Genomic DNA, 25,268 nt, shown 5'->3' with positions numbered 1-25,268 from the left:
TGGCTTGTTACTTAGGTTGGAGTTGAGCTCAGAAAATCATTTACAGTCCCTCCAGTTTAGAGACTCCAAATTGCCCCTCCTTTTGCAGTTGTCAGAGGAGAAAAATCTTGTGCCAGTTACTGGGGTGGGAAGACAGGGGAGAAGCAAACCGAAGCCAATCTGCTCCTGAATCGCTGGCCATGGCCATGGGGCCTCTCTGGGGTTGGGCCCTCAGTTCTGTAGCCAGGGCTACTGCAGGGCAAGGAGGCCTGTCATGATGTGCCAGGACCTTTAGACATGGCCTCTTGGGACATTGGACATGGGGCAGCAGACAAGGACCGGCTGGCTTGGCGCAGACGCTAGGGAGATGACTCAGGGTCACAAGAAGAATCCATCTGGGTTCCTTACCAATTCCTCCAAGGAAGGAGAGAGAGAGGGAGGACTGAGATACCAGTAATTTAAAATACGGCTCATAGGACATCGTGTTCCATATGGGCGGGAACCATCAGCGGAAGCTTGGAGCCTGGGGTTTTTCTGGGTCTGCTGTTTGGGTCATGCCTCCCTGGAGGACCAACAGCCCTGGGATGGGAAAAGCAGAGCCCGGGAAATCTGTTGAGAGCCAGGGCATCTGGAGCCCCTGGCTCCCTTTGGTGGAGACCACACTATGTGGCTTAAGGGCACCCAGCAACTTGGGAGTCGTGATTCTCACCTCCTGCTTAGTCCCTGCACCCATCCGGGCAATATCAGTGCAATCGGACTACGGAAAATAAGCATCAAGCTTAAACCTAAGCGATCTGAAGCTGTATCATTGAATGTCTTTCCCATTCTTTCCCTATAGTGGGAAGTGTGACCATTCTTTGAATGTTGTTTTCCAGTGCAGAGAAAACCAAGCATTCTCTTGATCAAACTAGTTTGTAGAATAACCAACGGCTCACCTGGGGAGGTGGGCAAAGGGCTTTCATCTCAGTAAAGCAGAAAAGATATAGTCTGGCTTGATCCGTGACAGAGATGCTTGAGAAAAGACCTCTCCTGTGCCCTGTTGTCCCCGCAATACCCTAAGGATTAAATGACTCTGATCCAGGAAGAGTTCATTCCAGCCTCTTGCATGGCCATGTGCCAAAGCTGAGGCTGGTTGCACAATCCAAGCTTAGAACTATTCAGGCCAGTTAAAAAGCTGAGAGGCTTCGTTGACAGCCCGGGTCTGTTCATGGTCTGGGGTCCTCTCAGGAGGAGGTCAGGGGCTTCCTAAGTGACTCAGAAGGAAAGCAGCTGCTCTTCGACCTCTGCAGAGCAACGTCCATGAATACGCTTGCTCCATCCAGCTGCTGAGAATTGTTCCTAGTAACTTTTTTCCTGATCAAAAGAGAATATATGCTCATTCCAGCATTGCTTGTCCAACAACCCAACATGTCCAAAAACCGTAGAATGAATAAATATTTTATTTATATGATGGAATACTATACGGCAATGAAAATGAAAGAATTGCAGCTTCGTGTGAGAACATGGATGAATCTCACAAAAATAAGTTGAGCAAAAGAATAAGAGACACAATGATGCAAATGAACTTATTTACAGAACAGAAATAGACTCACGGACATAGAAAACAAACTTATGGTTACCAAAGGGAAAGTGGGGGGAGGGATAAATTAGGAGTTTGGAATTAAAATATACGCAATACTATACATAAAATAGATAACCAACAAGGACCTACCGTATAGCACGGGAACTATACTCAAGATCTTGTAATAACCTTTAATGGAAGGGAATGTAAGAAAAAGGATATATATATATATACATATATATATCACTTTGTTGTACACCTGAAACTGACACAACATTGTAAATCAACACTATTTCAATTAAAATTTTTAAAAATACATGTAAAAAAAAATAGAAGACACAAAAGGGAACATAGGGTGTTATTCCACTTACATAAAGCTCAGGGAGTTCCCTGGCGGTCCACGCTTTTGCTGCTGAGGGCCCATGTTCAATCCCTGGATGGGGAACTAAGATCCCACAAGTCACACGGCGTGGCCAAAAAAAAAAAAAAAGAAGTTCAATGACAGTCAAACTATACTCTTTTGTTTAGGGATGCATACATGAATGGTTTTTGAAAAGCAAAAAAATGACTAAGGGGGAAGAAAGAGGCTTGGGGGGGAGGTTTCTGATGTGCTGGTAATGTATTTCTTGCTCTGGGTGGGTATTTGCTTTATAATTATTTATCAGATTGTACATTTGTGTTTTAGGTACTTGTCAGTATGCATAGTTCATAACACAATGTTTTTGAAAGTTAGGTGCAAAAAGATAATCTATGCAGATGATAAACTTTGCCTTTTATGAATCACATGCAAAATCAAATCTAATGTAAACTGAAAACTACAAAACATCATTGAATGAAATTAAAGATGACCTAAATAAATGGAAAGACATCCCCTGGAATAGATAAGAACATTTAATATTATTAAGATAGCATTATTCCCCCAAGTTTATATACAGACTCAATGCAATCCCTACCAAAATCCCAGCTGGATTTTTTTTTTTTTTCTGAAATGGAAAAGCTGATTCTCAAATTGATACTGAATTGCAAGGAGCACCAAACAGCTAAAACAATATTGAAAAAGAAAAACAACGTGGGACGACTCACACTTCCCCATTTTGAAACTTACTACAAAGCTACAGTGACCAAAGCTGTGCCATCCTGGGAAGAAAGAAAACATAGGTGTAAATATTCATGAGCTTGGATTAGGCACTGGCTCCTTAGATATGACACCAAAGATAATACACCAAAAGCACAACAACCAGAGGGGAAAATAGGTAAATTGGACATCGTCAAAATAAAAATTTTGCGCTTCCTAGTATACTATCAAAATGAAAAGACAACCCACAGAATGGGAGACAATTTTTGTAAATCACGTATCTGATAAGTCTAGTATCCAGAATATACAAAGAACTCTTACCGCTCAATAACAAAAATACAACTCATTTTAAAAATAGGCAAGGGATTTGAACAGACATTTCTCCAGAGAGGATATGCAGGTGGAAAATAAGCATAGGAAAAGATGCTCCACATCACTATTAATCAGAGAAATGTAAATCAAAACCGCAATGAAACACCACACCACTAGGATGGCTAGAATCAAAAAGCAGATGATAAATAGTGTTAGGAGAATGTGGAGAAATTACAGCGTTCATACATTGCTGTAGGAATACAAAATGGTGCGGCCACTTTGGAAAAAAGTCTGGCAGTTTCTCAAAAAGTTAAAAATGGAGTAACCATATGACCCAGCAATTCCACTCCTAGGTACATACCCAAGAGAACTGAAAATATATGTCCACACAAGAACTTGTATATGAATGCTCATAGCAGCATTATTTATAATAGCCAAAATATGGCTATCAATCGATAAATGGAAAAACAAATGTGGGATATCCGTACAATGGAACATTATTCAGCCATAGAAAGGAATGAAGCACTTATGTATGCCACAACGTGGATGAACCTTGAAAACAAGCTAAGTGAAAGAAGCCAGTCACAGAAGACCACCTATTGGATTCCATCTCTGTGAAATGCCCAGAAGAGGCAAATCCATAGACACAGAAGGTGGATTAGTAGTTTCGGGGGGCGGGGGGGGGGGGAGGGACTACTGTTAAAAAACAAAATCAACTGAGTAAATTGTAAAGATCTTATTGGCTTTATTCACTGATCATGAATCACTCAGCGTCCCATCTAGCAAATAGAAAGGAGCTCTGAAGTGCCGTTCAAAAGGGAAGACTTTTACAGGCAGAAAGAGATGGGACAAGGAAATGAGTCTAGCAAAGAGCTGAGTATTTCAGGCAAGGTCGCCTTCCTTTGGGGGATGGCAGGGATCTACCAGAAGGATTACTTCACTAGTGCTGACCAGGAAATTCCAGACTGACTGGTTAAGATTACATTCGTAGGAGAGCTTGAAACCGCAGTTAGGTTAGGTATGAAGTCTTGGTTTGGTGACGCGACTTAGCACAAGTGACACCACTTGGGACCTGTTACCTCTCTTTTGACACGACTGTGTTTCTTTTTGAGGCAATAACAATGCTGTGGAATTAGATAATGAGGATGGTTGCACAAACTTGTGTATATGCTATAAATAACTGTACATTTAAAAGGGCCGATTTTACGGCACGTGAATGGTAACCCAATTTTTTAAAAATGAAATTTTCAAAAAAGAAAAAAACCCAGTAAAATTGGGAATTAATGTTTCAATTTCTTTAAAACAATTTCACACAATAAGCTTTATTTAACAAAATAGCGTGCTCATTGTAAGAAAAGTTGGAAACTCCCCGTTCAGGAAGTAACCACCGCCACCATACCAGCGCACACCTCCGGTACGGCTGCTTAAGGAACGAGGATCACTTTGACAGCTGCTGTTGCTGCCAGTGGAAAGACTGCCTCCACCCCGCCAAGGTACCTCCCCACCCCCGCACACATGCTGGCCGTAAACAAAGAAGGTAATATTAGCCCTAAAAAACTGTCAGTGCATCCCTCCCCAGGACTGGGCGTCCTACTCGGCTGGCAAGAGCAGAGACCTCTGGAGGGTGGGGTGGGGGTGGGGGGAGGGAGTGCGGCGCTGCAGACTAGACGTGGGGACTGCAGGGTGGAGCGAGGGCGCCAGGGGTGTGGTGGGAGGGCAGGGGCGGGGCCTTGGGGATGGGGCCGGGGGTTGCGCGAGCGCCTAGGGACGCGGGCACAGGGGCGCGGCGCCGGGGCGTGGGTGGGGCTCGCGGGAGAGGCTCAGGGGCCGGCCGCGGGTCCGAAGTCGGGACGTGATGGCCACGGGGTGGAGCGTGGAGGACGCAGGGGCGTGGTGTGAGGGCGAGGGTGGGGCGCGGGGGCGGGGCGCGGCCGTGGTCGGGACGTGGGCGCCGCGGGGTGGAGCGTGGAGGGCGCGGGGGCGTGGCGGGAGCGTGGGCGGGGCCTAGGGACAGGGGCGGGGCGTGGCCGCTGGGCCGCTGGGCGGTGGACCTGGAAGGCCCGGGAGGGGCCGAGACGCGGGCGGAGCGGGCACCGGGGCGTGAGCCGCTCGCTGGTCTGTGCCCAGACGGCGGCGCCGGCGGCGGCCGCACGCGGCGCCCCGGCCCCGGCCCGCTCCGCTCCTGACCATGCCACCTCCCGCGCCCCCCACAGAGTTGGTGCCGTCGGAGCGCGCCGTGGTGCTGCTATCGTGCGCGCTCTCCGCGCTAGGCTCGGGCCTGCTGGTGGCCACGCACGGCCTGTGGCCCGACCTGCGCAGCCGGGCGCGGCGCCTGCTGCTCTTCCTGTCGCTGGCCGACCTGCTCTCGGCCGCCTCCTACTTCTACGGGGTGCTGCAGGACTTCGAGGGCCCCTCGTGGGACTGCGTGCTGCAGGGCGCGCTCTCCACCTTCGCCAACACCAGCTCCTTCTTCTGGACGGTGGCCATCGCCCTCTACCTGTATCTTAGCATCGTCCGCACGTCGCGCGGCCCCGGAGACGGCCGCCTGCTTTGTGCTTTCCACGTCGTCAGGTGGGTGGCGGCGACGCTGCTTTCCCTCGGGTCCAGTGACCCCTGCCCGGATCCTGTCTGCTGCCCCTGTGGCCCTCGCCACCCTCTGGGCCCTGCGTCTTGATTGGACCCCTGGCCAGGCGTCTGCTCCTGTCCCGGGACAGCCCTGGGCCAGCAGAATGATGCTAGGCTTGCCGGGGAGATGAACTTGTCCTGAACATCGCCGCAGGGGTTGCCCCTTTGAGGCGGCCCCAGCCCTAGCCTCCCAGTGAGGTGGGCGCCTTAGCGCAGGCCCTGGAGGGTGGGGGGGGGTGGGCAGAGCTCGCCCTCAGAGCCCGGCCCTGGTAACTTGGAAGCACCTGGAGAGCTGGCGAGGCCAGTCTGGGCCCTTGGCCTCCTGCTTCAGTGCGCTCCTGCCATCTCTGCTGACCATGGGGATGGGGAGAAGCACCTGGCCAGGCTGGGGGAGGAGTTAGGTGTGGTGCATTCAGCCACTGTCAGGCTGCCCTCCACCCAGCCCTGTGCCAGATGCAGTGCTTCAGCTGTAAAATTTAGGAAGGACAGTCTTGTGTATTTTATCTTTGCTCGTCTCTAAACCTCAGGCCCCAATCTCTTGTTATCTCTGTTCTAGATTATCTTTCTTTCCGGAGTTCAGCAACTCTGAAATTGAGGTCAGAGGCAGAGGCTGGTCTGGAAGAGGGCAGCCAGCGGCCTGGAGTCTCTGAGAGTAGAGAAAACCAAGGCCTTGTCCTGCCCTGGCATTGAAGGGTCTCATCCAAGTAGCCCTCATCTATGGAAGAAGGTTGGCCCCTTCCTGGTGTAATTTCAAGATTCAAACGTCTGGTGGTGTCCTCTGGTGAACCCAAGGCAGGAATTTTATAGAGCTTCTTTCCTCTTCTCCTTCCTCCAGCTAGGAGTACCAAATGCTGCCCTAATTATAGGTCCTCTCTGTTAAATACTTGAGTTCTTTCCAAGGGACTGAAGATAGTCAGCACTTTGGTAGAGACAGGTCACCTGGGTGTCACAACAGTGAGGTCACAAGCCTGCAAGAGTCACTTGACCTCCAGGTCTCAGAGCCGTTGGATGGAGGCCAGCTGGTCCCTGGGAAACTAAACGGCCTGCTTCTCGGCTGTTCAAGTCAAAATGTTAGTAGCGAGCCATTCAGACGTGCCTCAGGTGCTGCAGAGACCCACAGAGAGAGGGGCTGCCTCCCCCCCCACACATCCAACCTGATCCCACCATCCATTTCGGAGACCCCGTCCTTGGCAGGCTGGTTGGCTGTGGGCAGCGTGGAGCTCACGTGTACTTGAAAAGGAGCCCAAGACTTTCTTTGCAAGATTCTCTTGTCTTTTTCCCCCTCTTTTGAAAAATACTGAATACAACGTATTTTTCAAGTGATAAAGAGAACCTGGTGCAGCTCCTATAGAAAAGACATTTCCCAAGAAACCTTTCTTTTCACTTCTAGGGATGTTTTCTGTGATGCTTAGGGAAGGCCTCCTAAGAAAGCCCATGTGTCCTTCTGTGGCCCTAAAAAGGAAGCGAATTGTTCCTCTTGTCTGTTGAATGTGATCCACCTGCTTCTTAAAAAAAAAAAAAAAAAAAGAAGAAAGAAAGAAAATTACTTGTATCCAAGCTAGAAAGGGACTTTGACAGTTTATTTCGTCAGAAGTCAGCACTCATGTTGCTGGTGTGAGACTTGGTAAGACCTGTCCAACAGGTTCATGTATTGACCTAGATCCTCCCAGACTGTATTGCTAAGGACTCTTCAGTGTCTTTCTTTGGAGGATTAGTTCGTTGCTGCTGAAGGACCTCTTGGCGTGGGAAATCTCATCTTCAGACTCGCTGCCCAGGCACCACTCGCTAACCATTTCAAATGACTGCAAATCAGTTCTCTTCTTCAAACCTTCCAGTCTTGGAAAATATTTTATTTTTATTTATTTATTTTTAAATATTTATTTATTTTTGGCTGCGTCGGGTCTTAGCTGTGGTACGCAGGCTCTCTAGTGGCGCATGGGCTCAGTAGTTGCGGCACACGGGCTTAGTTGCCCCGCGGCATGTGGGATCTTAGTTCCCTGACCAGGGATCAAACCCGCATCCCCTGCATTAGAAGGCAGATTCTTAACCACTGGACCACCAGGGAAGTCCCCCGGAAAATATTTTAAAATATGACAACACAGAAGGTTGCTCTCTCTATTCTTATGAGTTGATTTTTTTAAAAAAAACTGACAAATATCTTGAGAAACCAACAAAGGACATTCTGACGAAATAGTAAAAGCATGAATACTCAAAACAATACAACAATGAGGTACCATTTTTTCATTAAATTAGAGGGAAAAAAATAGTAAGGCAGGATACTAATGTGATAAATGCAGATGAAACTGGTGTTTTCCTACATTATTATTGGCCATGTAAATTGGAATAATCCATGTAGAAAATATTTGGTTCATATCCCTTGATCCCAGCAATCCTATTTATAGGCATCTAGTCTAAGGAGATAAACCAGATTACATGCAAAGTTGGATGTACAGAGGAGTTTGCGTGGCAATGTTAGCCAGAACAGTGATGAGAATTTGAAAGCAACCTAAATGTTCAAAAAATCGGGGATCAGTAAGTTATAGACTACACCCCACCCAGAAGTGTTATGCTGCCATTAAATACTGGCCATGAACTCTATAAGTCATATATTTTTTAAATGGTATGATACAACGTTAAGTGGGGAAAGCCATCTATAAAACTAAATGCAGCCATGCGCCGCAGGAGGCTGGAGAGAGTTGTAGGCAAGTTCGCACAAAGCGCCTGCATGGCCCCTGGGACCCCATCATAATGCCTGACATAGTTTCCTTTACAGAAAGACTTTATCTCATTGGGGAAGGAGGGCAGCTTAGACTTTATCCTCAGAGAAATTGCCTGTCATCACAAGCTGCATCAGGCTCCTGAGGTCTTGCAAGGATCACGCTTTGATCCTCCATAGCCCAGGGGACTCACCCAGAGATGGTCACCCTCCAGCCACAGCTGATGAGACTTTCCCAAGGCCACAGAGCTGTTCGCAGGAGGCTCAGGGTGATAACTTAAAGGTCAGTGCCCCTTTTAGGATTCCATCGTGTCTCTTGGCCTTGACAATAATTGTTTCAACTGAGAGATAATTCGACAATCGTTTATTTTTAACTTTCCAGATTTCCCCCATTATTAACACTTTACCATGTTAGCTTTATTTATCCTCTCCAATTATTTTTTTTCTGGAACCATGTAAGAGTAAGTTACAGGGACTTTCCTGGTGGTGCAGTGGTTAAGAAACCACCTGCCAATGCAGGAGACACGGTTCGATCCCTGGTCCGGGAAGCAGCTAAGCCCGTGAGCCACAACTACTGAGCCTGCACTCTAGAGTCCATGAGCCACAACTACTGAGCCCATGTGCTGCAACTCCTGAAGCCCGCACGCCTAGAGCCCGCGCTCCGCAACAAGAGAAGCCATCGCAATGAGAAGCCCACGCACTGCAACAAAGAGTAGCCCCTGCTCGCCACAACTAGAGAAAGCCCGCGTGCGGCAACGAAGACCCAACACAGCCAAATGTAAAATTAAAAAAAAAAAAAAAGAGTAAGTTACAGACCTGATGCCCCCAACTCCTAAATCCTTCAGTGTGCATGTATTTCCAAAAGGCAAGGACAGTCTCTTGCGTGACCACGTACACCTCCCCAAAGCAGAGAGTAACGTGGAGCAGTGCTAATATCTGATTGTGTCATGTGAAGAAGGAAAAAGGCAAAGCAACTAAAAAGAAAAAAATATGTGTGTGTGTCTGGTAAAAAAAAATCTGATTGTGGATCTATTGAGGTTTTGCCAGTTGTCTAATAAGGTCGCCGATAGCAAAGGAACTTTGTTTTCATGCCTCTTTATCCTCCTTCAGTCGGGAGCAGTGTTTCCGTCTTCCTTGGTGTTTCATGACTGGTCTTTTTGAAGAGTACAGGCCCGTTATTGTGTAGGATGTCCCCCTTCACCTGGGTTGCCTGATGCTTCCTCGGGAGTGGATTCAGGATCTGCACCTTGGGCTGGAATCTCACAGAAACCTGTTCTCGCTTCCTACCTGGTGGTGGCTGGCGACTTTGATTTGTTCCGTTCCCGGTGATGTTCACTTTGATTGCTTGGTCAAGGTGTTATCTGCCAGTTCTCCACCACAGTTACTCTTTTTCCTTTTGTAATTAATAAGGATCTTGTCGAGATAAACCTCCTGGAACTCCTCAAAGTCTCACCCAAGGGTTTCACATCCCCTGATTCCGACAGCATTCTGAGGTGACTCTTCTGGATGTTGCCGCATTTTTAAAGTGTGAGAATATTCTGTGTTCAGGGAAAGCCCTGTGATAAGTCCCTTTCTACTGTGTCTTAGCTGTGGAGGCGCCATGATACTGACACCACATATTTTATTGATTGACTGAAGTATAGTTGATTTACAATGTCGTGTTAGTTCCAGATGAACAACACAGTGATTCCATTATATATTTATGTTGTTTTTCAGATTCTTTTCCCTTATAGATTATTACAAAATATTGAGTATAGTTCCCTGTGCTATACAGTAGGTCTTTGTTGTTTATCTCTTTTATATAGTGTGTGTGTTTATGTTAATCCCAAACTCCTAATTTGTCCACCCCCCTTTCCCCTTTGGTAACCGCAAGTTTGTTTTCTTAGTCTGTACCCATATTTTACATGCATGTGGATAAGCATCTGTGGCCGTTTGTTTGCAGTTCTCACCTAAGAAAGGGCTGGGCAGCTTAGCCTGCAGCGGCTATGGGCGGGGTCATTTCCTTTCAGATAAGATAAGCATGAAACCGTCTCTGTCCCCCTGCAGAAGGTGACCTGCCTATCGAAAGCAGTCTTCAGCCCCTCTTCCCCTGCAGGGTGGTGGGCTTCTTCTGAACCAGTACGGCAGGGTCACGGACTGTCCCCTCGCCGCTGGGCCAGGTGTGTCCTGTGATTGTGGGGGGAGGTCAGGCTAGGGCGCCTCATCTTGCTGCGTCAGAAGTGGAGCCCAAGCCGAGCTGGCTGCCTCGAGCAGCCTTTGGGTTTCTTCTGGCTGCACTGAAGTGGGGATAGGTGTGGGCATGACCCCCGGCCCACGTGCCCACCCACCCTCTGGCATTTGCTGGAGGCTCTGGAGGAAGAGGGAAGTCTATGGCACCCCAAGTTCACCGTGAAAACCCCTGCTGTGGGGATTGGGAAGTTCCAGCGCAGAGAAAAGGGGACCCGTGGGCCCCGAAGGGGAGAGCCTGTGAGCTCTCTTATCAGACACCAGCTCACTCACAGCGGGGCCCAGTGACAAGGCCCCAGGTGGGCAGTGTCTGAATGGGGGGTGAACCCAGTGGTTGTGTGAACAGCACCCCACATCAGACGGTGCTCCCCAAAATGACAAGAGCTAAACCGGCTTTGTTTGCTGAGGGCCCTGCTGCAGTGAGGTCTCTGTGCTGCATTTGCGTGTCCGCGGGGCACCCGCTGCGGCCCCAGAGGCTGCCCCTTGACCCTGCCGGGGCAGAGTCAGATTCTACCCCGGGCCCAGGTGGGCAGGAAAGCGTCCCTGAGCACTGCAGAGTGCACCTCGGCACCCACAGAACCAGGGCTGCAGAGGCCCGTGCCAGGGGCTGAGTGTTTAGAAGTTCCCTTGGACGCCTTTCCCCACCTCTGCGGCCAGGGCTACCGAGCGACTGACCTCATGATGGCCTGGTCAGTGGCTGACATCCTGAACTCCCACGTCCTGCCCCTGCCCCACCCTTAACAATAAGAGCCCATTGTTGGGGCAGAAACCTCCAGGCGGCCTCCTCGGGCCTGGATTCCTTTCACCAGGCCTTGCTTCCTGCAGCTGCATCCCTCCGGGCCCGGCTCTGTCCTGCTCCCAAGAGCTTTGGAAACTGGCACATGGTTGCCGGATAGTTTCGTTCTCAGAGCATCTTGGGGTCATGGTCACATTCAGGGCCTTCCATAGGCCCCAGGCACATGGACCAGGCTCTGCTGTTTGGGGGAGAAGACCCTCTTGTGGTCTTCCCATCAGGTGCCACCCCCCACCAGAGATCTGTAGGAAGGGGGAGGTTTGGGGGGAGGGGGGAGTGCAGGAATCCAACGGTGGATTGAGCAGACCTTGAGCCCTTGGTGCGGAGGGGGAAGGGTGTTCCCAGCCTGGACTGTGAAAGCGGCTCTGTCACCACAGGTGTGCCCCTCCCTGACTGGTGGGACAGGTTTCAGAAGATCCCCAGCTGGGCAGACTGGGAACTCTGAAGGAAACCCAGAGCCTTGCTCTCGTGGGCACCGGCCGCCTCTCGTGGTCGTCTGACACATGCCACGGAATCCAGGTGTGGGACGCGGCCTGCTCACCGGCCGGCTGATCCCGCGGTGCTTCAGCTTCTCACGGGGCGACTGAAGAACAAAGTGAATGTCGAGTTCCAAAAACCAAGCTCATGACCAGTCTGCAGGGCATTTGTCAGTTTACCCCTCCCCTAAGCCTGCTGAGGGCCCCCAGCTCTGCTGGTCTGGGTGTCGGGGCGTGTCCCAGGGCTGGGCTGCCATCCCCTGTCCTGGCATGTCTCTCCCCCAGAGTTGGTAGAGAGCATCTGCCTTCGTCTGCTGCGGCTGCCCTAACAAAGCCTGCAGACTGGGTGGGGTGCTTAAACAACAGACATCCCTTCTCTCCCTGTCCTGGAGGCTGGAAATCGGAGATCCAGGTGTAGGCAGGGTTGGTTTCCGCTGAGGCCTCTCTCCTTGGCTTGCAGACGGCCGTCTGCACCCTGTGTCCTCACATGGTCGTCCCTTAGTGAGTGTCTGCATCCTAATCTCTTCTTACAAGGACACCTGTCCTATTGGATTAGGACCCACCCAGTGACCTCATTTTAACCTAATCACCTCTTTAAAGACCCTGTCTCCAGATACGGTCCCATCCTGACGTACTGGGGGTTAGGACTTCAACACAGGAATTTGGTGGCAGGAGGGGACATACTCAGCCTATAACTGCCTCCCAAGGGGGAAGAAGCCAACTTGGAGTCTGGCCTCGGTTTCCAGGCAAACACACGTGAAAGCTGGGGCCTGGGCACCTCTGGGAGCAGCTCTTGGTGCCCCTCCAAGTGGGTGATTCTGCTCAGAGAGTGGTCTGCAGGCCCCCTCCATCTAGGTGACCCCAGCCACGCTTCTCCTCTGCCTGCATCACAGGTTTGGAGAGAAGGAGCCTCATTGGTCACCTGCTTTAACCATGTCCCTCCTCAGTGCCTTTCATAGCATCTGCTGCACGTGGTCACATGGCTTCCTCCCCTTGATGGGGGATGCTGACAGTTCAGCCCTTGGCTTTGGGACTGAGCAGGATACCTGCCCTTTCCTTCGGCCGCCTGAGTCTGCTCTGGAGCAGGACGTCCCCAAGAGTTTTCCAACACTCGAGGCTCAGCTCCAGGCCCAGCACGTCCTCACGTGCCTGCTCTGGTGCCAGCTTCACAGTCTCAGGTTTAGAATGTGGGTCCCAGGTATCCACACTGAGGCAGGACAGTTTGTTGGCTGTTCTCCATCACCCACGTCTGGGCATCAGGGCAACCCCTCCGACCACATACCTTCTGGGTCCCAGTCAGCTGCAGCCCTTGGTCTGTTTCACATGTGCTGTTGTTAAGCCGTATCTTACTTTTTCTGATTTTGTTTTTTGATTGATGGCTGCTTTTTTTTTTTTTTTTTTTTGAAGGAATAAAAAACTGTTAGGTGGTACACGTCAGAAATTAGCAGTAGACGTTTCTGGAAAGTGGGAATTAGGTCACACATGTCTTTGTAGAGTTCCTCCCAGAGTTGGACACCACCTACAACTCAGGGTGGCCACTTGGCCAGAGAACAGCTTGGCTTATTGAGGTCGCCAAACAGATTTTCTCCTGGCTCTATAGGTGAGAGCCTGGGGCAGGGCAGCTTCAGCCCCCTGTCCTTTTCATCCTCTGTCCAGTGGTGGCCTGGAGCCGGCTTGCGGGACCCGATTATTAAATTTCGGGGCATTTTGTGGGCTGATTGTTAGATAGAACATCATTAAAATTTAAATTATATAAACTTACAATTAAATAAATTGCATTAAAAACAAAAGTAACATACTCAAAACTCCTTAGGTCCTAATTATACTTTTTAAAAATTTTATTTTATTTATTTATTTATTTTTGGCTGAGTTGGGTCTTCGTTGCTGCGCGTGGGCTTTCTCTAGTTGCGGCGAGCGGGGGCCATTCTTCATTGTGGTGCGTGGGCTTCTCATTGCAGTGGCTTCTCTTGTTGCAGAACACGGGCTCTAGGTGTGCGGGCTTCAGTAGTTGTGGCTCGTGGGCTCTAGAGCGCAGGCTCAGTAGTTGTGGTGCACGGGCTTAGTTGCTCCGTGGCATGTGGGATCTTCCCAGACCAGGGCTCGAACCCGTGTCCCCTGCATTGGCAGGCGGATTCTTAACCACTACGCCACCAGGGTAGTCCCCTAATTATACTTTTGTTGATTTATAGAGAAGATGTCAGCAAACTTTTCCTGTACAGGACCAGATAGTATTTTCAGCTCTGCAGGCCACGCGATCTCCGACGCCACTGCTCAGCTCAGCTCTGGTAGCTTGGAAGCAGCTATGGATGATATATAACCAGTCAGTGTGACTGTATGCAGTAAAACTTTATTTTAAAAAACAGACTGAATGGAGAGCTTGGGATGGACACATACGCATGACTGTGTATAAGACAGTTAACTAATAAGAACCCACTGTAGAGCACAGGGAACTCTACTCAATACTCTGTAATGACCTATATGGGAAAAGAACCTAAAAAAGAGTGGATATATGTATATGTATAACTGATTCACTTTGCTGTACACCTGAAACTAACACAACGTTTTAAATCAACTATACTCCAATTTTTAAAATAAAATAAATAAATAAAAAACAGACTGGGTCAGATTTGGCCTGAGGGCCCTAGTTTGCTGGACCCCTGTTCTAGATTTAAAAAAGTGATAGAGAAAATGTTAGCAGTAAAGATTAAATGCAAAAGTGTTTCTTGTCTCTGTACTTAAGCCCTGGCGGCTGCCATGTCGGGGCAGGTGGGAAGCCGCATATTTCAGGGGGAGGTGCTGAGAAGGGGCCATGTCTCAGAGCAGGAAAAAAGAAGAAACATTCTTCCAGTGTTGGAAAAGTATTACCTGATCCACAGAGAGGTCACTCATGTCAAATCGACCCAGTGAAGTCCCAGCTCTCGTCTGGTCCCCCAGGTCTTCCTCATTTCACTTCTGGAGTTTGAGGGTTTGAAACTTAATGAGATTTCCTTAGTCATTAAGGAAAATGGAAACATCAGCCACCTTCTCATCACGGAACTACTCTCATTGGCTGAGTGCAACCACAGGTTGGCTGCAGATACCAGAGTTCCGCAAAAATCAGCAGAAGCCTCCTATGAGAATCAATTGGCTGTGTGGGATGTACGATAAGGAGTATTGTGTATTTTATTATTACTTACAAATCGTGTGCCCCACATCCTTTATATCAGTAAAATTCATAATCAGTTTATGTTTGTGTATGCACACACACACACACACACACACACACACACGTGCGTAGATGTCTTTCTGATGTTAAAACATCACCAGCACACCATTGTCTGTACCTGTAAATTACGAGTCTGGTGGAGCCTGCTTGGCGGGGTTATTAGGCCATCCCTCCCACTCCATTCCCACTGCTCTCTGAGGTCACCTTTTCTTCCACCTCCACTCAGGTACCTCCCCAGGCAGCTTCTGGCCTCAGCAGAGCTGCTGTCTGTGCTTGAGTTCAAACAGCAACTCTGATTGATCAACCCACATGCTCAGCCCTTTCAAAGCCGTCTATTTGGTCTTCCCTCTGGCTATTTTCCATCACAGATTCAGCTCCAGGCACACCCCAGTAGCACAGAGGAAATACATCACTGGGTAGCTTTTGTACAACAGACCTAAAGTTGTAAAACGTGGGGCTGTCACCCTGTGGTCCCCAGGGGCCGTAGGGATGCTGAGGGGGGAAAGAAGCTACCTCCTCCCGCCAAGCCTGTGCTCTCGCTTCCCGCCGGGGGGTGGGGGGGGGGGGGAATCCTCGGCTCCAGTCCTGCCGGGTGTTGGTCCCTAAGCACTGCTCTCCCACCTCTAACTTCAGGATTTATGGTGGAGCCCTTTAAAAGCCTTTCACCTCCTTTCAGTAATGTCCTTGCAGTGAATATTTAAGGAGTAAATTGGGAAAATCTGTCTCAGTCACTTGGTTCAAACTTCATTCACTCATTCATTCAGTTCATTCATTCGTTCATTCATTCATTCAGCAGGTCCTAGTTTTGCCCCTATCATGTGCCAGGCACTGGTGTAGATGCCAGGATAGAGCAGTGAACCCACATGACCCTCGCCTCATGGAGCTCATAGCTGACATGTGTTGTCCTAAAATCCCAGGATGGCGTGAGTTTTAAAATGGTAACCCTTTGGTTTGACACTAATATATATTAACTCACCAGATCAATAACTTTGCATAGCACAAACATTTAAAATAGACACACTCCAGCCATTTGAAGTGTAACTTGGTACCTTTCTCATAATCCTTTTTTTTTAAATAAATTTATTTATTTTGTGTATTTATTTTTGGCTGCATTGGGTCTTCTTTGCTGTGCGCGGGCTTTCTCTAGTTGAGGCGAGCGGGGGCTACTCTGTTGCAGTGCACGGGCTTCTCACTGCGGTGGCTTCTCTTGCTGCGGAGCACGGGCTCTAGGCACGCGGGCTTCAGTAGTTGCGGCACGTGGGCTCAGTAGTTGTGGCTTGCGGGCTCTAGAGCGCAGGCTCAGTAGTTGTGGTGCACGGGCTTAGTTGCTCTGTGGCACGTGGGATCTTCCCGGACCAGGCCTTGAACCCGCACCCCCTGCATTGGCAGGCGGATTCTTAACCCCTGCGCCACCAGGCAAGTCCCCACCATCCTTTAATTTCTATGGGGTTTTGGCCCCTTACATGCTCTTTTGACTTCAAGGAGGATATGCTGCTTCCACCTCTGCGGGGCTGTCAGGGCGGCAGAGCTGAGAGTGGCGCCCAGTGACCCGCCCCAGGCTCTGGTCCCTCCTGCAGAGGCCAGTGAGGGGAGGAGGTACCAAGTCTTTCCTGGGCCCAGGAAGCGGACTTTCTCCCTTTCCTCGCCATCCCTGCCCTGCCTCATCCCTAGCCCTGCGGCATTTGGAGAACCTTATAAAATCACAGGCCTTCTAGCCTCGTTCTGGTAACAGACTAAGTGCAACTGTGGCCTCATCATTGTTCTATGACCTTCTTTCAGAAAGAGCCGATATTCCTTACACAGAGCCCTCAAGACAGAACCAGTTTCTGAACTAAACGTTTTCCTGATGACACTGTCCTGTTTACTTGCTGCTTGTTCTCTGGGCGGCTGACCTACCACGTAGGCCCGTGTGTCCTCCTGGGGGCAGAGACCACACAGGCCTCGTGCATCCCTGGTGGCTACACCGCAGGCCCGGATCCTGGGACCTGGGGACAAGCCTCACTGACAACATTGGTCGTAAATGCGGACACGCTTACCCTGTCCCGCATGCTGGATGTAACGCTGATGAGTTTATTCTTGTGACAACCAACAACGATGCTCTGCTCCAGGCACCGTGATCATCCCCACTTTGTGGAGAAAAACACGGATGTGTTGCAGCCACGCGGGGCAGGGCCGAGACTCGGACCCAGCCTGTTGCAACGCAGTCCAAGCTCTTAACCACCCTGCCGGGCCGCCACATAGCTCCTGTGTGTCCCCCTGACTGGTTTAAAAGGCTTGGCGAGGAGACTCGTGCAGGGACCACTGGGGAGGGGCCTTGGGGCTCAGCCCTAATCCCAGCTGTGTCGCCATTGCAGTAAACTCTAGAAAAGTCAGCCCAGCACTGCACTGAGAGGGGGCCCCCGGCCCAGGCTTTGTGCTTTAGTGGGCCCCCTTGGACCCTTGCCAGTGCCCGCCCCTTCCCATAGAGCAAGGAGGGCTCAGGACCGAGTAGATGTGTCCGCCCGGAGCCCAGGGCCCCTCTTCCAGTTCCTGCTGCGGGTGCACGGGACCCAGACAACCCCAAGACACCAGTGTGTGCACCTCTGGGCCCAGGCTGGCCAAGGGGGCCTGACTGTTGGCGGGGTGTGTAGATGAGGCTTGGCCAGGTGTGCTGGCATTTGCGGGCCGGTGCACAGGCCCGTCGGTGCGGGAAGGAGCCGGCCGTCCCGATGCCACAGCATCCCAGCGCCAACCTCCGAGGAGCCTGGCAATTCTGAAATAGAACCCGGCCTCCGAGGGCTTGGGAGGGTTTGTCCAGGTGGGAGGCCAGGGCGTCCCGGGTTTGGCAGGGCTTGGGCAGAGCAGGGCTGGGTTGGGGGATTTGAGGACTCCCGCCCCTCCTTTCTCCAGGGACACTGTCTGCTGCATGCTTGGGAGAGCACCGTCCTTCTTGCCTACCCAGCATCCCGGTCCCTTCGCCCTCGCTGGCTTTGCCGGGAGCCGGGTCTGACCTCACCGCCTCCCGTTTGCTCCTTATTCCTCAGCTGGGGGGTTCCGCTGGTCATCACCGTGGCGGCTGTCACGTTAGAGAAGATCGGCTACGACGCGTCGGATGTGTCCGTGGGCTGGTGCTGGATCGACCTTGAGGCGGAGGACCGCGTGCTGTGGATGCTGCTGACCGGGAAGGTGTGGGAGATGCTCGCCTATGTCACGCTGCCCGTGCTCTACCTCCTCATCCGGAAGCACATCAACAGAGCGGTAGGTGCGCCACGGGGCCCCGGCCCAGAGCTCTGTGTGGCCACTGTGTCCCGGCATCAGGGTTGGCTGCCGTAGGGGACAGGACTGGTGACCGACCAGAGTGACGGAGGGTTTGCTGTGCCTGAGGCACCGTGACGTGCGCTGAATTAATAAGCATCGTGGGTTGTCTGGTTTGCTAATTATGCAACCCTGTTGGGAGCGGGTCCTGTTATCCTCCGTTTGTGGATGAGGGAACGGGGGCTCACCGAAGTTAAGGGGCTCCCCAGACTCGCCCAACTCAGAGTGAGCTGCTGTGAAACCAAGGAGACTGCGGGCTCAGCCTGTGTTCTGGGCCACAGCTCTCTACTGCCCCCTCCTGGACAGATCACCACGGTCGCTTAACCTGGAGAGGAATTTGATTGAAAGATGAACAGTAGCCAAATAAGAATTGAACTGGCATGCCCCTGAGGAGGGGAGGCCACAGACTTTCACAACCAGCGATACAAATAACTCACTTCTTTCTCCTTGGTGATGAAAATATTATAAGTGGTAGACTTTTCAGGCTCTCAGGAATTCATAAATCAATAGGCTGGGCTGCTCTGAAGTCTCCTAGACTCCTGGCCAGAAGTTCTAGGAAAGAATGGTTTCCCTCTGATAATCTGGCCAAATTGTTCTTTGCTCTGGACTACCGGTTCCGCACATGTAAAGTATGGGCTTTCTCCTAGCCACAAGCAAACTGCTACCCCCAGAAGCCTCAGATTAGCCCATCCGTTGGTCCGCTCAACCATTCATTCAGTGCGTTTTTATTGAGCATCTACTATGCACAAAAGCTCTGTGTGTCGGTGGGAATGCTAATGAGAACTCAGGCATGGATCCTGCCCTCCTAGGAGGAGGCAGAAGTGTAATTACAATGGAAGATGAAACGGGGCTGGAGCAGTAACCTCGTGAAAGCTCTGGGGATAGACTTCCAAGCTCATTCTGCTGGTGTGGTGCCTGTGTTTCTTTTTTGCTCTGAGTTTTCAAGGCTGAAATTGTAGGCGAGAATGTCCCCAACTTTCGACTTTCGGGTGTGCTGCTGGCTCAGCGGTCATTTCCAAGGATGTAAGGCGCTCCTTGCAGCTGTCTGACACCTGACCCCCACCCTGTATGTGGGATGCACACTTTGGGTTCTCTCTTTTTACTCCAAAATTTACCTGATTCTCACCCCTCCCTGCCGCCCTCTTCTGGCTCAGCTTGGAGTCGTTGACAGAGATGCTGGCAGGGCTTAGCGATGGGTCTGAGATCCTCTTTGTCTACTTAGGGTTTTTTAGTTGGTCTCCTGCCTGGGCCGGGGCTGCCCTTCTCACCTCCTCTTTTCCGTTGCCCTGGGAAGGTTCCGGGCTCCCCGATGAAAGCTCCCAGGAGCCCCACCAGGCTCTGCCCAGGACCTCCCCATGCTCTCCCCCAGCTGCCTTTTCATGTGTTTGTTTGTTTGTTTTTGGCCATGTTGAGGGGCATGCGGGATCTTAGCTCCCTGACCAGGGAACGAACCCGTGCCCCCTGCAGTGGAAGCACAGAGTCCTAACCACTGGACGGCCAGGGAAGTCCCCCTGACCACCAGATTTTAAATTGGCACCGCCAGCTCTCCCTCCTGCCCAGAGTCTTAACCACTGGACCGCCAGGGGAGTCCCTCGTGTGTCTGTCTTCCTCCCTGCCCTTCCTGTAGCGGGGGCAGGAAGCCTGGGGCCCTGCCTGTGAGGCTGACCCCCCCATATGAGAATGGTCCTCTCCTACAACTCTGCGGGTGTTTCCAGAGAAAAGGAATACTAGTGAGCAGGGAGGTGAGAATGTGCGGGTCGTTTCCTGCCTCTAGCTAGGAGGGAGAACTAAAGATAAATGAACTGGGTGAGCTTTGCCCTGAGGAAGAGCGGACCAGCAGCCCTGGCTAGCGCCCGGCTAGTGCCCGGCTCCCCCGCCCACCCGTGTGGTCCTGGAGGGGGTGGGTGGTGCCGTTCTCTGGGTGCTGAAGGCCCCGGGGAGGAAGCAGGTGCTCTGAGAGCAGGTGAGCTGCAGCAGCTTGGGTGCCCAGAGATGCCAAGGGGTGTGGCTCTTCTCCTCACCTGCGCCTTCAGTGTCCCCCACAGAAGGCCAGGCTCAAAATCGCATCTTTGTTATGGAGCAGTGTTTTTTTCATCTATTTTTACAAATTCGGTTGTGATCTGGAACTGCCTTTCCTGTCACTGAAGGGCATTCCGAGGAGCGGGGAAACCAAAGCTGGCAGCTGCTCACCTCTTCTTCCTGCCCCAGCTTTGGGAAGAGCCCCTGCTGCGGGGCAGGCCGGCGGGGTGGGGGGACACAGCAGGGCCGGGGGACAGGCGGGGCTTGCCTTCTGGAGGAGAAGGCGGATCATGAGCGATGGGCCTGATAAACGAGGGTGAATGGCGTCCAGGAAGGAGGATGGTAAGAGCTATGAAAAGCAGACAAGGATAAAGAGCTGGAGGTGGGGACAGGACCAGCTGGGAAACACCTTTGCAGTTTAAATAGGTTGACAGGATAGCCCTTATCCAGAAGGCGACACTGGAGCAAAGACTTGAAGAGGGTGAGGGAGTGAGCCACATAGACGGTTGGAGAAGAGCATTCCAGCTCGAGGGAGCAGCCTGTGCAAAGGCCCTGGGGTGGGGTGTGCCTGACATGTTTGGAGCATTAGGAAGCCCGTGTGTCTGGAGAAGAGTAAACAGGGGGTATGTAGCAGGAATGAGGTCAGAGCTAGACCAGGGTTGGGGACATCGTAAGGAACGTGTGAAATGGGGAGACACCAAGAGCTTTGAGTGGAAGACTGGCTTGATCCGACCTAGGTTTTCAACGAGCCACACTGCTTCTGTGTTGAGAGTAAGACTGCAGTGGGGACGGGGTGGGGTGGTCAGGGCGATAGAGGGAGACCAGCGAAGAAGCAGTGGCAACTCTCCAGAGAAGTGGTGGTGGTGCTTGGACCAGGCTGGTGGCAGTGGCAGTGGACATCCAGGTCTGGGTCTGTTTTGAAGGCAGGGCCTGCAGGGCTTGCTTATGGATTGGACGTGAGCTGTCGCACAGAGAGAGGAACCAAAGGCCACTCCCAAGTTTGGGGCCTGGACGGCTGGAAGGACGGAGCTCCCCTTAGCTGAGATGGGGAAGCATGCAGCAGGCTGGGGGTCGAGATCAGGCATGTGTTTCGGACCTGAGAAGCTTCCGGCGTGCTTTAGACACCCACGTGGGGTGTGGAGCCGGTAGTGGATGGAGGAGACGGGGCAGAGGTGGGAACCTGGGCTGCCGGCGTCAGGCACTGCGCGGCTCACGACCTCCGCGTCCCGGGGGGAGGGCAGCCTGCGGTGGGGCTGGAGGGGGCTGGAGGGGCCTGGAGGGGGCGGGAGGGCCCCGTTGCTCACGTCTGCTTTACGTGTTCCTCGCGCAGCATGAGGCTCTCTCCGAGTACCGGCCCCTCGTGTCCCAGGCGCACCAGCTCCGGCGCCGCACCTCCGCGGCCGATAAGAAGCTGGTCCTCATCCCGATCATCTTCATCTGCCTCCGGGTCTGGAGCACCGTGCGGTTCGTCCTGACCCTCTGTGGCTCCCCAGCAGTGCAGACGCCGGTGCTCGTGGTTCTGCACGTAGGTCCGCCCCGCCCCGCCCCCGCCCTCGCGGCTCCCGGCCCCACCGCGGGGTCGGCAGGGTCAGGTCCCTGTCCCCAGCAGGGTGGGCAGGCCGGGGGCTCTGCCCCACAGGGAGCCTTGACGAGAGACGGTGGAAGGTCAGCGTGGCTCGGGGGCAGCCCGGGGGTGTTGAGTTGCTGTCCAGTGGCCTAGGAGTAGCCCCGGGAGAGTTGACTGACCCTGAGTCCTTCCCAGCCCAGAAGACCCGGGGACACGCCTGCAAGTCCAGGCCTGCCCGGTGCTCAGCCCAAGGCCCACGTGGCCAGGGTCCCCCGCAGACCAGCTTCAAGGGGTGGAGGACCGGGTCCTGGGTCCCCAGCACTTCCCGGCCTCCCTGCGTGTGCTGTTCAGGCCCGCCCCGGCCCTGGCGCTCACGCCTCTTCCTTTCTCCCTGCCAGGGGATCGGGAACACCTTTCAGGGGGGCGCCAACTGCATCATGTTCGTCCTCTGCACCCGCACCGTCCGGACCCGGCTCCTCTCTCTCTGCTGCTGCTGCACCTCTCAGCCTTCCGCTGCCGCCGCCGAGAGCCCGGGGGGCCCCCCAAGGCCTCTGCGCCCTCCAAGACCAGCGAGTCTCAGGGGCCCAGGCGGGCCCCAGATGAACTTCCAAGCGCCCGAGCTGCTCCCCTCCTAGTTCTGTGCCTGGGTGCTGCCGGCAGCGCTGAGTCCCCTCTGCAGGGAGCGGGACGTCAGCTGCGCTGTGAGCCTTCGGCTGCCAAAGCTCTTGAGCCCCGTGGGGAGCAGCGCAGACTCAGCTTATCTACCTCCTCGACCCTCAAGCACGTCCCCCTCACACCACGTCCTTCTGCACGCGGGGGAACTCGTCGGCGTGAGGGCTGCACTGAGCTTCAGGGAAACCCGTGGTAGCTGATCACTGCCGGGTTGCCTTGCGGTCCGGGCGTCGTCGGCCTCGTGACCACACAGCACTGTTTACAGCTGGAGGGACCCACACCAGTGGGAAAAGCACACAGAGATATATGTACACTGTGCACCCGTCCTCAAGAAAATGTCAGGGGGTACCAGCGACGTGGCCCCCACTGAGGTATCACAGAGCAGATTCCTGGATTGTCAGGGCATTGAGATTCCCCTGAGAGCCTGGCTTTTCTTGGATGACTTTGCAGGTCAACGAAAGGGCCAGTTACCTTTAACCAGGAGGTTCCCCCCCGGTGACCAGCATGAGCACAGCTGTACACAGCTGCTCGGGGCACCTGGTCTCCTGGGGCCTCCCCAATTCTCTCCACGGGCTGCCAGCCCTTGATGTATGCATTGTGTTTGAGTTTCAAGCAGAGGCCAGGATCCAGACTCCTGTCTCCCCCAGGCACTTAAAATTAAAATGCAGGTCCCTCCTCCACTGCAAGGGCTGGAACAGGACAGGAAGAGGCCACTGCAGAAGTCCCCGCAGACGCCCCACTGTCACTTGGGTTTGTTCTTGTAAAGACTGAAACGGGTGAGTTGGGGAAGGATCTGGCTCATTCACTGCCTAGGTTAATTTTTTATAGGAAAGGTGACCAGAGGGTCAGGGAACACCCAAATACTGATTCCTCCCTGAAGGTGAAGGTTTGGGGGATTGGTTGGGGAGAGTGACGCATGCATCATGGGGTGATTTAAAAGAAAAAGGATTTAAAAGAAGCATCCGTATCTCTAACCTATGACTCTTCCACCAACCCTTTCGTCTTAGGTCAGAAAACAATTTCTCTGTTCAATCACAGAAGCCACTGGCTAAGAATGGGAGGTGTAACTGTCACCCTGCGGGGGCCTTGGGGAAGAAAAGTGCAATTAACCCGATAGGTGCCCCTCCCTTGGGTCCCATGAGAACTCTGCAAAACTGATTTTCTGAACCTGTAAAAGGGTTCTGGATTAAAACCAAAGCCACACCCTACTGTTGATTCCTCTTTTACTCTCAAAAGCAAAATCTGTAACAGGAAGAGACTCTGAAAGGAATAGTCCTCTACAGAACTAGGTCCAAAACGCTCCTTTTGGGTTCCCTTTTTAAAAGAAGGTTTTATGAAAATCAGCAAGAGGTGAACATCCCTTTAGGATTCAAAGAAAGCTCTGGGCTGCCCTACAGAAAGCTACTTGCCAGTAAGGCGGTCCCCTTACATGAGTGGCCCACGTGAGGGGAGTCTGGGGTTCCCCCAAAGACCTTACAGCTCATCACGGGTGCCTAGCTGGTAAAGAGCCTCACATTAGCTTCTAGAATGGAGCAGAAATTCAGGAAGTTGCTTGCTGCAAAAGAGAAGATGACTCACGGCTGAGTTAGAGTATGGGCCCTGGGGGAATGATGCTCGAATACCTCTTGTTCTGAAGGGGGCCCCAGAGGCCTTGGCTCAGATGGTGCAACATCGATGCCCGCTGGGCATGGCCCCTAAGGACAGGCCTGAGACCTGGGTTTCCCCGGACCGGCTGCAGCCGGAAAACACCCGCAGAGGGAGTCGGGGCTCAGAGAAGAACATCTCCGTGTGCCCGGGCCTCCCTCACGTTCTCATTCCACCTGTGAGGTGCCGCTGCTGAGTATTTCCATTTCCCTCCCTCTGCTCCCCACCCCGTCTCTGCAGACGGGTGAACATGTTACTGCGAGTGGCGGACACATGCGGGCAGGGGAGGGGCTCGTCCTGGTGCCCGGAGCATTGCAAACAGCACCATCATGAAGCCCAGGAGGGTCTCCTGCCTCGGATCAGAGCCAGACGAAAGTGTGTTCCTTTTACACGTGGCTGGGCCCCCGTGGGTTCTCTCTCTCGGCCAGTGTAGTTAATGTTTATCCACCCTCACCCACCCGGGCACAGCTGTGTGACCTCGGCCTGAACAGGGGCTGCGTCTCAGTCCCCAGCACCTTTCTTCTCAGGCACTTGCTGAACCTTGGTCTTTTCCTCAGGTTTACTAAACACTTTCTGCCTCTTTGTGCTTCAGAGTGTGTCTGTCTGTTTTTGTTTCTTAATAAAGGTTATGATTTGGCCCGGGGTTAAGGGTGCAGACAGAGCTCTGCCTGTGTCCACAGCAAGAAAAGAACATTTTTGCAGGCTTCCCGTCTCGGCATAATGGCATCGTGGGAGGTTTTGTGCACGTGCAAAATTGTAATGCAAACCCTGACCGTCTGGGTCAAGGCCAAAGTCTTGCTATTTTAAACTAAATAAACTATATTTCTTTTGTGTATTTGGTAAACCGACTGCCGTTGATGTGGGTGCGGGTCGGCAGGGCGGCTCAGACGGGCCTGTGCTGTGGGGCAGGTCCAGAGCTTTCCACGCGGTTGGGCCCTGGAGACCACGTCTGTGTCCTTCTCTGTGGGCAAATGCAGTCAGGTAGGTGGCCACCTGGTTGGTATAGCCAGCTTCTCCTGAGTTTGCCTGATAGAATCCCTGGTCTGGGTTGGGGAGCAGGGGTGGTGGTGTTTAGAATACAGATTCCTAGGCCCCGTCCCATAT

General features: G+C 52.4%; 1 protein-coding gene across 3 annotated transcripts; it reads left to right on the top strand.

The window, feature by feature from the left end:
• The first annotated feature begins 4,878 nt into the window (after positions 1-4,878).
• Positions 4,879-25,008, top strand: GPR157 (G protein-coupled receptor 157). 3 transcript variants are annotated; one of them, XM_036857819.1, is made up of 4 exons: positions 4,920-5,498; positions 17,992-18,205; positions 21,612-21,806; positions 22,268-25,008. In XM_036857819.1, the coding sequence occupies exons 1-4, from the start codon at positions 5,116-5,118 to the stop codon at positions 22,481-22,483; spliced, it is 1,008 nt and encodes a 335-aa protein (XP_036713714.1). In that variant the 5' UTR covers positions 4,920-5,115; the 3' UTR covers positions 22,484-25,008. The 3 variants fall into 3 exon arrangements, with proteins under 3 accessions (XP_036713725.1, XP_036713714.1, XP_036713703.1); XM_036857808.1 differs by having other exon boundaries at positions 4,926-5,498; positions 22,247-25,008; XM_036857830.1 differs by lacking the exon at positions 21,612-21,806 and having other exon boundaries at positions 4,879-5,498; positions 22,247-25,008.
• Positions 25,009-25,268: the final 260 nt, after the last annotated feature.

Source organism: Balaenoptera musculus, chromosome 1 (genome assembly GCF_009873245.2).
Source record: "Balaenoptera musculus isolate JJ_BM4_2016_0621 chromosome 1, mBalMus1.pri.v3, whole genome shotgun sequence".
Lineage (NCBI taxonomy): Eukaryota > Metazoa > Chordata > Mammalia > Artiodactyla > Balaenopteridae > Balaenoptera > Balaenoptera musculus.
The sequence above is the reverse complement of the archived record's forward strand: the minus strand, read 5'-3'. Positions and strand labels throughout refer to the sequence as shown.